This window comes from Formica exsecta, unplaced genomic scaffold (assembly GCF_003651465.1).
Source record: "Formica exsecta isolate Colony F162 unplaced genomic scaffold, ASM365146v1 scaffold512, whole genome shotgun sequence".
NCBI lineage: Eukaryota > Metazoa > Arthropoda > Insecta > Hymenoptera > Formicidae > Formica > Formica exsecta.
The window spans coordinates 188,075-200,225 of record NW_021852364.1 but is presented as its reverse complement, the minus strand read 5'-3'; the positions used below and the strand labels follow the sequence as shown (position 1 = coordinate 200,225).

The window sequence follows — 12,151 nt, the reverse complement described above, 5'->3', positions numbered from 1 at the left end:
ATCGATTTGTATCCTTTTCACAAATAATATTAGATAAATAATATTCTGAAATACTTTTGCAAAGTAAAATAAATCAATTACAAACAAGATATTTTATACCCACATATTAAGATTCTTTGTCTATACAGGGTGGCCCCAAACGTTCCAGCCAGACTTTGAGATCTTATAGGAAATTTAATTCTAAACAAAAAATTTCCTATAAACATGGGTCGAAAAATGCTTTCTTAAGAAGTTATCGCTCAAAAACCTCTGAAATCGTGATTATTTTACACATTTTTCCAAATATCATGGAAAATGTGCGTCTTTTAATAAAAAGTACCGAAACAAAAGTTGTAGAAAATAAAATTATTTTTTAAATGAGATCAAAATGATTGTTGTACGTTTCATAGATTTTGATATAACCAGTTTCAAACGTACAAAAAATGCTTTTGTTACTTATTGTTAGATACGCATACGACTTTTGATCGATTAAAGTTGAATCAGGAGGAAATCTGTAAAGTGACTAGATCAATCATTACTCGATGCCGAAAGTGTATTGGAGCTAAGGGGGGACATTTTGAGAACAGTTAGTTTTTTCATCCGTATAATCCACTTCAGTTCTAATTCTATCTTTTCAATACAAAGAACACACACAATTAAATATTTAGCTCAATCTGTCCTAAGCTGTCCATTTTAAGGCATAATGGATTTGTGAAGTATATATATCAATAATATTTCTATATTCTTAATTAAAATTTTTAATATTTTTTCAAATATAATCTTTATTATTCTTAAAATTATTTTTAAATAAATAATGGTTTCTAATATCAAGTACTTTATTGAAACAAATAATAAATAAAATTTTACTGTTGCATTTATTAACATTGCAAATTTAAATGCAAACTTTTAGATATTAATAATTGTCAGAAAAATACTTTAATAAATTGTTTGATTCGATTCTAATATTTGTCATCTTATAAATACATTTTATACATATATATGATAATTTTCACAAATCCATTATCTCATAACTAGAATAAATAATATTTTAAACTCACCAGTCCGTTGCGCAGTGACCGAATTACACAGCATAGTTCATGTTCCATCGCCTGATGCCGCCTTGGGCTTTCTTCTCCTCTCTTATTTCACCGTTGTCGCTCCTTCGTGACATTCACTAGCGAAAACACAATTAATTACAATTAAGCACTCACTCGCAAAAACAAATACGTTCACGCACGTGCTAATCACACATTAATATAATTGATTTTGCACGGCATTTCCTAGTTCAATGGCAGGCGACGCGCACTTAATTAAGGGCGAGAAATAACCCGAGAAAAGCGGGAAAATCTCGCGGGAAAAGCGCAAAGTTCGTGGTATTTCACGGTCGTCCGCGATATCTCTAGAGACTAACCTCGCATGCGCGCGAAAATAGCGGAGCAAAATATTATTTTCCTCGACAAACAGCCATCGCCGCGATACGTTTAATCGTTTAATCGAATTAGGTAATACGCGGATTGATACACACTAATCACTTGCACACCATGATCGTGATACTATTATCTATTACCCGCGATCGCGTCTCGAAAATTAATGCGACGTCGTGTCGTTCATCTACTTGCTCGACTGTCACCGCGCGAATGACAACAAAGTGACCGCACGTAAACAATGCTACGTCGCAGGTCGAATTTATATACATTACGCAGTCGAAAATTATTAAGATGTAATACTTATTATTGATTACTCACCAATTTAAAGCGTCGCGATTCAGGATCGATCCGCCTCGCGTTCGCAACGTTTCGTTACCGACACCGGAATGACGTCATCAGTAGTTTACATCGATTGACTTCACGTCGATACCTACTTCAAGCGAATAAAGCGCGCAAAATATTTCCTTCGAAACAAAAGTCGTCGCCCCGATATACTCATAAGCTACTTATTTAATCGTACAAATTAAATAATTATGCGAAATTATACTCATTAATTATTCATCAAAGAATAATCCTATAATTCCCCGCTCTTGTAAAATCGCGTCTCGAAAATTAATGCGTAACATACGGAGCGTGTCGCGTCGCTGCCGATCCATTAGAATGTCACCGTGCGAATGACAACAACGTGTGACCGCGCATAAACAATGATACGTCACACGCCGTATATTTATATACTACTCCCAAACATTATTAAAATATATCTATTATGGATTACCTACCAATTTAAAGCGTCGCGATTCAGGATCGATCCGCCACACGCTCGCGACGTTTCGTTACCGACACCAGAGTGACGTCGGCAGTTTCACGTTGATTATGGCGGGAAAATAATGCGGGAATAGCGCGCGTAGATCGATACTCGTGATATCTTTAGAGACTAACTTTGTATATTCGTGGACACAATAAAGGTTTTAATAAATTATGGTTTCACACAAACGTCGTATTTATACGCTATGCAGTTGAAAATTAAAATATCATTCTAATTATGGCTTATTTATTAATTAAATTAGTCGCGATTTAAATTTGTCCCGCATTCGCGATGTCGACGTTTTGTTACCAACTATGAAATGACGTTAGGAGCTTTATATTGATACGACGCAATGCATGTATCACGATAAAAAAAAATTATATTAATCTTAAAAAAATTATACTAATCGTAAGAAATTATGAAACGGCTCGCTGTGAAAAATTGTAATTAAACTCCCTGGCGGGAAGAACCGTGCCAAGTATTTCATCTCATAAATTTAATTAAAAAAAAAAAAAGATTAAATCTAGGCATTAAATCTAGGCATTTCCAGGCGCAAAAATTTCTGACAGCAGCACTGGCCGTTGTAGAGTAGTAGAAGATAAGTTGGTAAGAGAAGCTTTGACGTCACGAGAGCACGCGCACGCGCCAGTCGACTCAGTCGACCATATTGAAAATGGCGACGATAGCCTGCGTGTCGCGACGGGTTTCGTCGTACGCACGATATTTTCGCAATATCACGCGAGTGTATGCAACGCGGCGTGTTGACAATGACTTCAAGAGATTTCGGAAAGGCGCCGAGCTATTGGTCATCGCTTCTGTCACGTTCCTGTTAGCGCAGCAGTATCTACGACCGAAAGTGGTGCATGCTTTGAAACCTCGCAAGGTACGTACATATACATATATGTATAGATGTATACATTACGCTGCAGGCTAGCCGAGCTAGTCTAAAATCTCACGTCATCGTTACGCGGTAAGAGCCTTAGCCATTAAGATCGTCGTTAAGTTGTCGATAGAAATCGTAAACATGAATCTAAGACGTAAGTCAACGCATGTGATTGATATAAATATAGGCCTTATCCATTATATGTTGAACATGCAATCGACTCTGTCGGTAACGATTACGACAATTTTTGTGCTCAACTTCGCGCCTAAACAGTGGCGAGTCATGACAGTCACGTGGACCGGACAGCTGGACACCCACGTGCGCGTGAATGAACGTATGTATGTAGTAAACGTTGCACGAGAGCGGTGCTTAATAAGCATTTAATTCATTGATCTTTTCAACGTCGGCAGATTTATAATAAATATTTACTTTTTTTCTCTTTATTAAAAATTATATAGATAATTTTACTACTATACTCCATTATAGTATTGTGTGTTTTATTAATTTGCAATTAAAATTATTTAATATCATTTGGTTTTTTTATTGGAAATAAAATGACAAATTATTGTAGCAATAATTGTAGTAATTAATAATAGATCTATTTTTTTGCCACTGTTTCAACCGTGCTGTTTTTTTTTTTTTTTTCAGGTACCGGCGAGGATTGTTGCCGCGCATCAACGCGCGCACACGCGGGAACTGTCGCTGCTGTTATCGTTATCGCGACAACCCTTTTTCTCCACAGTCGCGTAAAAGACTCCCGCGATTTTCTAAGATCTTATCGGTTAATTAGAGGTTCGGCGATGAGGGAAAGGAGATTGGTAGTGGAACGAATTCTCTCCAGCGTCGGGCGAGACGGCTTACGCTTTTAATATGTCTGGCTCGAGGTGAGTTTTTTTTTTTTTTTTTTATCAAATGCAAAGAACTTACATACATTTATTTTATCTTAAAATAAAATATAAGAAATTTAATTTAACTTTATCTTTTAATAAAATAATTGAAAAAATAGTTATTTTAAAAACATTTTGAAATGAAATATTTTCTCTTTCTCTCTTTGTCTATACTGCTATATTTTCACAATGTCTCTTTTAATTCGCGAACAAGACTCGTGCAGGGAAACAAATTAACACAGCATTTTCAATCCGATTAAATTTTTTATTAAACCAAATTAATTTTTTCATATCCATTGCAGATTTTTTTTTTAAATATTTGAAATGATGAAATATTTTTGAAAATATACTGATTATATTCAACGATACATACTTGGGATATTTGCAAACGATTATTTCAAAATTGTATTGCGCGTTTACATTTTTTTATATACATAGAATGACATAAATAGTAAACCGAATTTTTTTCGTGACTCGTATTTACACTAGTATTTATATTTGTATAGTACTCCGACTAACAATTGAAAAACAAATAAAACAAATATTAAGATTTAGGTTTAAAAAATTTTTATTTTTCTTTTCCGAAAAATAAAAATTTTTAAACTTAACATATAAATTTTTAATCTTAACGTATAAATATATATCATATTTTATTTATGCTACATATAAGTAGATATTTTTAATAAGAAAATATATTTTTTATATATAATTCTGAATCTTTCTCTTTTTCTCTCTTTTTTCTTTTATTAAAATGTTGGTACTAGCATCTTTGCATATATTTTCAAATTATTTAAAATATTCCTCGACATCGTTGATGATAGTGAATCCCATAGCAGGCGAATAAAATAAGAGAAAGTAAGAGAGAGAGAGAGAGAGAGAGAGAGAAAGCGGATTTTTCGGCGCGTTTTAAAAGGAGTTTTGGGCGCGTCGGCGATGAAGGTGCTCGCGATTGATCTCGGTCGATCTTCGGTCGTGAAAGACCGAACGTATAGGTATGTTAAGTTAATAACATGGCCCGGAGGAAGCGGATCAGCTTTTGTGTCAAACGATCTTCAAGTGTACCGGCGCCACGCCCTCCGAACGATCACACAGTCGATATGACTACGGTTTAACCGGGCCTGATCTTTCAACGTCTCTATTACGGCCTGAGAATTTCGGGATTCTCCCAAAAAGTCGACTGTAGACGTGGAAGATTATACCGTAAAGTTACGTTTAGATAACTCCTTTTTACACAGCATCTCGTTAAAAGAAAACTATATATATTTAGGAAAAGTGCTTTAAGTTTTTATGTGAATGATAAAAATATTTATCGTATGTTTCTAAAAATGTGTTTCTCGAAAAGTAAATTAAAAATTAAATAACTAGCATCTTAGCCAATAATTTCTATCTCGCGTTAATAAACAATAATATGTTATTAAATTAATTGTATTATATACAGGGTGTCCCCAATTTAAATGTCAAAACTTTAGGAGCGTGTAGGGGACCAATAAACTAAGACAAAAAGTCCTTTAGAGATTTGCTCATTTTTGCTTTGTTTTGAAAAAAATTGCAAAAAATGAAACAAATAATTTTCATCAAAAAACTTGCAGAATATAAAAAATAATAAAAATTGTAGAATATGGAATTAAGAAAAGAGAGTGAGTTAAAATCCTCCTAAGGTAAAATTAGATTAGAAACAAAGTTTCGCGTTGTCGCGTATTTATCTACAATCCTCTAATTTTACCTCAGGAAAATTTTAACTCACTCTCTTTTCTTAATTCCATGTTCTACAATTTTTATTTTATAATACTTTTTGATAAATCTAATAATTTTAGTGTTGTTTTAAGTTTTTTGGTGAAAATTATTTGTTTCATTTTTTGCGATTTTCTTCAAAACGAAGCAAAAACGAGCCAATCTCTAAAGGACTTTTTGTCTTAGTTTATCGGTCCCCTACACGCTCCTAAAGTTTTGACATTTAAATTGGAGACACCCTGTATATTTATTCACGACAATTTTTTATGATTCTTGTAGTATAATTAGATATAAGTTGAATAATTTAATTAAAATATTTTAAATAAAATTAATTGCAATATTTTTTTTTATATGAAATATTAATTTATAAATAATTTATAAATAATAAAGAATCACTCTAAATAATACCTACTGATTTCTATTAATTTCGTGATTTCAATATTATATAAAACTTTCATAATTATTTATTGCTCAGTTCGTATTACTTTTTCCAACTTTTAATTAATCTTAAAAATATGGTACACATCACAGTCTCTAATGTCGAGCCATCAATCACGGATTACCGTTAATACTTTGAAACGTTTTTCAACGGGAAATCTCTTAATCACTGTATCATTTATACTCACAAGTTAGACGTTAACATACGTGTTTCATCGATCATGCGACATTTTCGAGAACATGCCGGATGCATTTTTTCTATAGGAACATTCTTTGCCTTATAAAACGAGATAGATAAATGACTGACGTTTTGCGTCACAGTTTGTGTCTACAAGCTGTGTCCGCAAATGCAGATGCACACGGTCCTTTACTACGAGACACCCTAATTTAAGGATGCAATGTATGTATCTCTAAACTGCTTCCTTTCCGCACCTTGTAGCACATGTATCCATCAATTATCGCGTGAGAATCATGGGAAAGTTGGATTGAATATTTTTGGCAGTTTCATGTTATTTATGAGGCCATTTGACGGGATATATTTTTCAAAAGTTTTACGCGTTTACAATTAATATTAGGATGATTAGCATGCAAATAACTTTTTATAAAATATTAGTCAAATATATTTTTTTAATTTGGTATAGATTTTAAATATTATTTTTTAATTAATTAATGTATAATTTAATTTGGTAAGATTAAAATTGAAGTCAAATCTCATAATGTCGTTATCGGATGTCGTTATGGTCTTTTTTGCAGATTATAAAAATATTATGAATTAGATATGTAAAAAAATACAATATAATTATAAAAATTAAAGACTATATTTTATATATTTTAATAATTTGGATTTGATAACAAGAAATATGTTTAAGTTTGTATATATATTATTATCTTAATGGATATTTGAGATATAACATTTTTCACACTTGTATTCAGATATTATAAATCTTTAAGCTGAAACTAACTGCGCTATAACTGTACTTAGCTTATCCTGTAATAATAATAGTGTTGACCGACCTTTTGGACGCCTGCCATTGCGAACATATAAAGCATTTTATGCTTGAGATAATAGCATAGAAAATTGCAAATTCTTGGAGATAGTAATATACTGATCGTGATACTTTCAATAACCATTAATCCTAGATCTTTATCAAAGTATTTGGCATAATATTATTTAAAATTAGAATTAACTCTTTACAAATTTTAATATGTTTTTAATACATTCTATAATTATTTTAGTTTAAATATATGTATATATACTATATTCTTCTAGATGTGTGAATTCGATATTATATTTTAAATGCTATAAAATTTCAAAAAATATAAATGTTTAGTATGTGAAAATTTAGTAAATAAAAGTTTTCAAAATTAAATAAAAAATAATTATATTTTATTTCTACATTTCTTGAACTTCTAGAAATTTTTAAAAACGTTTCGTTTTTTTTTTTATATATAATTTTATACTATGATCGATATTTAGCTGCGATAAACAATATACAAAATATATAAACGAAATATGCTATTGTCTTCTCACGTGGCAGGCTATCTCCTTGCGATACATCGATACCTACCGCATCGACGACGAGTCTCGTGGAAGACACGTCGAATCGCACGCTACAACGTAACCCACGTCGACCATCATCATGGCGATGAATTAATGCTAATGAACGTGCACGGTGATTTGTCTAAATTAATTAACGCTTCCTAAACCACCGTGAAATTAGCGTTAGCGCGTGGGACGTGGCGCGTTAGGTACTCATTATTTGGCTAATGGACCAATAGCAGTGTGGGCGATGTTCCACCGGGTGTGGGTATCCCGTGCATCACGCACACACATCGACGGCTATCACACATGCTTTGTATCCCACGTAAGTGGATGCGTGCAAAGGTGGAGCCGGTGCACGTCGCGTGTTACCGCGCTATGCATCAACGACTAAACAATGCCGGTGTAATTGAATATTTTGAGGGGATTATGATTTAAGAACCGCCGCCGGCCAGGCGAGAATCTCCCTCTTCTCCCGTTCATTCTTTTTTTATCATTTTTGGTTTACACATATATACGATGGTCGCTAAGTGCGCAGTGCAGCAAGTAATAAATAATAATTTTGGCGATCGTTGAGGGCCTCGTTTTAGGATTATGTATGAAAAGCGGCCTGTTAAGATAATCATAGATTTTGTAAAATCTCCACTGCCAATATTTGTGTTATGCAAATCTCATATCAACGAATCGTTTGTGCAATGAATATATTATAATGAATATATTTCCTGTTATTATAATTTGATATTGCAGATAAGATTTTTAAATTTTAATTATAAATTTAATAGTAAATAATAATTTATAATATTTTAAACAATTCCTCATCTCGTTTGCGACTCGTTTCTTTTTAATCTAATTAGGAAATTGCGATATATAGAGTCGGTATCTTTTTTTGTTCACGAATACGAAACGTAATAAATGTTCACGCACGGATACACTTTCGTGGTATACGATAATCAAATTTATGATACACTCAAACGTGTCCCGTCATCTCGCTGACTTGTACGAGAATCTCAAAGATATTCTTTGACCGCATCGTTGCCAAGAATTCGGCGAGAATAGGCCGTCCGCAGGACCGCCAGAGTATCTTGCTACGTGAATTGTTCCACATTCGCACACAATTCATGCGAGATATCTAAATTATTTCTCGCGGCCAATTACCTCGCGATATAAAGTCATTAAAACTTATAACAAATAACGATACGTGGAAATCACGTAGACATAACAGTAACTTGAATTAATTTCATCTAAATGATATCGATATATAATTCAATATTTACAACATTATTTCACACAAATTAAATAATTTTTTATAAATAAAATAATGATGAATAATATAAATGGCAAATTTTATAATAATGAGTTCTAATTGTAAGTAAACTTAAGATTGTTTTTTTACTATTAATACGGTTTTGTATTAGTTTAATTTAATTGTAGAAACAAATTTATATTATTTATTTGTAGCAAAAAATAACTTAATATACATCTAATTTATAATTTTTACAGTTTTACGTTTCTTTATATTAAAATATATAATAAAATATTTTATGAAAGAGAAAAAGAATATGCCTTAAAGACTGATTACATATTTCTTATTGAACGAAATATTTCGTAAAAATTTATAGCAAGTTAAAATAATATCTATTAAATTAAATCTATTAAATTTCATTTTTTAATTCAAATTTAAATCAAATTTTAATTTGCCAGATAGTCTGACCTATTACATCTCGCTATATGATTTATTTGAGGACATTTATAGAGTATAACATCGTTGCTATCTACGTACTTTACTAACACGCGATTGGAATCATGTGTACATAAATGTATATGTACGTAGTGATAAAGTACACTGGCTACACCCCACGTTATATATTTACGAAACCAGTTGATCTAGCAGAAATAAGCTTCGACTACGATATCCCCATCGTTTCTGTTACCTTTATTTAAGTGCGTAGGCTGATGCAATGTAAATTGTAAAAAGAAGATTGGCATTAGAAATGCGGATGTATACACTGTATCATCGTACATTTGTTAGGCATGTGAAGTATCATACGAAATAGTGGAGCAAGATATTAATATGAATACGTTAACCGTTGCATTTGTTTATATCTTTAGCGCATAAAATTTTTTTAATTTACTAAATATAACATTTATTTATTGTTAGTTAAATCTGAATTAAAAATAGTATTAAATAACCATTTGCGATGATTATTCTATTCTAAATTTTATATTAACATTCTAAAATTTCTGTATTAATATTATCGAACCATATAATTTATTAATAACGAGAGCGTAAAATTTAAAAATAATACATTGAAAAATAAAATGTATTTAATAAAATATTTTTTCAGTTAAATTGGAAAATTAAAACAATGGTCAACCGAAACGCATATTTCATAGTGCAATTTAACGTACATAATTCAAAGCGAATTATTAAAATTTTCTATCAGGAAATAGAAGTTCTCTATCGGATACGAAAAGTGAAAAAAATATGTCGCTCAATACATCACGCATTATTATGAGATACGGCACGACGTTATCACCGCGCATTACGTATGCAGGGGCTTGTTTGACGAGCGGTTTGCGGTAACTAATGGACCTGACCTTCTTCTACTATTACCTTCCATCAAGATGCACCTATTGACAATATCCACGAGTCTTTTTGGATTAAGATTCATTATAGGGGGACTTCTGCAGGACATATGTGTGGGAAGATCAGAGCATATAGCATGAGTCCGATCAGAAATGTTCTTTTTTCTAATGAAAAAAATTTACATGTTCGAATATTAGTCCGTAATTGGATCAACCTTTTTTATGATCGATGCACCTTACACTAATTGGATCATTGGACTTATTTATTAAAATATAAATAATGTATGTTTTATTCTTTTAAAAAACGTGAATTATATGATTTGACTTATAGAATATTTAAAGAGATTATCGCCACTTTTTTAATTTATTAATTTTTTAAATAATTTAAGAACAATTTATGTTTTAAAAAAATTCCAAATATAAGAAATTAATAATTAAATTTAACATTAAGCATAAAATATGAGTCTTTAAATTTATTCACTATTAAAGGTGCCGATTTTTTTATCCTAAAGCTATAAATAAATTTTCAAAATGATAATGTCGTTCTTTTAAAATAAACTAATGCATGTATTTATATGAGCGATTCATCTTTGCCTTATAAGCATCCATTACACACTCATTTTTTAGATTGCTCTGTAAAAGTTACGCGCCATTATTCATATCAATGTTTATGTACATATTTATGCAATCTTTCTCCCTTCTGACATGCGCGGCAACACCGTCGTTCATGTACCTCGAATAATTCCAACGCGAAAGAGTGATCGATCGGCGGCATACACCTTCGGTGTACAGGTATTATCAACGATAAACGATAAATCAGATCGGAGTTTCGACACTACACGATTAAGGACCTCGAAAAATCGTCAGGACTCGCACGTGTGTGCACATGTTGCGTCCAATATGATGCTATCCGATACTATTCAGCTTGTCGATCCCTTGAGGGAAGTCGAGAGCAGGAAGGATAATTAATGTGGAGAGCTTTCAGTCATAACATCATCTAGAAAAAAATTTAGATTACGTTTATGAGATAAATAAAATTTTTATAAAGATGTGAAAATTGCTTATAAATCCAATTCCTATGATTTATTATTTTTTTTTTTAAATTTTTTGGAGAATTAAGATTTAATTTAGAATTATACACACTGTAACTTTATATGTATACTTAAAAAAAAATGTATGGTATATTAAATGTCGATTATTTATATTTTCTTTTTCGTTTTAATCAACGCTCACTTCGTTAATTCTTCTTTCTGATTTTTCTGATATGATTGTTTGCAATTTGTAAATGGAAAATAAATTTTTGCACTTTTACAAGTTCACTCGTTGCGAACAGTTCGGTTAAAACATTTTGCTATCGCCTTCGAGCGTGCACAATGCGATACTAAATGATAATCTGGCGATAAGGTATGGGATAAGGACGCCGACACGGTGACACGTGAATGTGGTCTGATTAGCATGATAGTATCAGTCGCGTGGGTAGACGTCGACGTGGGCGTGAATGGACTTTATATGTTCGATCGTTTTTCACGTTTATAATCAATTCGCGCACATCGCGCGTCAAGCTACCTGCAGCAGTGCGTTAATCAAAGACATTTTCAATTGAGACGTGTTCAGATATGTCTGTGAAAAATACATACATTCAGCTTATGTGCAGAAACAGCGGTTTTTTTTCTCGGTGAAAATTATAGCCGAAAAAATACATGACTTCTAATTGTATAAAAGTTGATAATTCTTTTTTCTACGTTTCTTTGATAAAATCTCACTTATTAATTTTACTCTTTGCATTATATAAAATTTTAGAATATTAATAAATTCGTCGTTATATATTTTATTATATTTCGATTTTTAATTATTTTTATTTATTATATATTTATT

The 12,151-nt window shown here is 31.7% G+C and overlaps 1 protein-coding gene and 1 long non-coding RNA gene across 3 annotated transcripts in view; one reads left to right on the top strand and one right to left on the bottom strand.

The window, feature by feature from the left end:
* Positions 1-2,175, bottom strand: part of LOC115241820 — a 100,459-nt gene extending 98,284 nt beyond the window's left edge. Inside the window, exons 1-2 of the long non-coding RNA XR_003884968.1 lie at positions 1,725-2,175; positions 1,038-1,153 (exon numbers count right to left, since the gene is read on the bottom strand). This is a non-coding gene — a long non-coding RNA (uncharacterized LOC115241820). The remainder of the gene's footprint in view (positions 1-1,037; positions 1,154-1,724) is intronic.
* A 673-nt stretch (positions 2,176-2,848) lies between these two features.
* LOC115241817 (calcium uptake protein 3, mitochondrial) overlaps positions 2,849-12,151 on the top strand; it is a 36,853-nt gene continuing 27,550 nt past the window's right edge. For both annotated transcript variants that reach the window (XM_029817755.1, XM_029817754.1), the window contains exon 1: positions 2,849-3,094. In XM_029817755.1, coding sequence (XP_029673615.1) covers positions 2,885-3,094 — 210 coding nt within the window. In that variant the 5' untranslated portion in view covers positions 2,849-2,884. The remainder of the gene's footprint in view (positions 3,095-12,151) is intronic.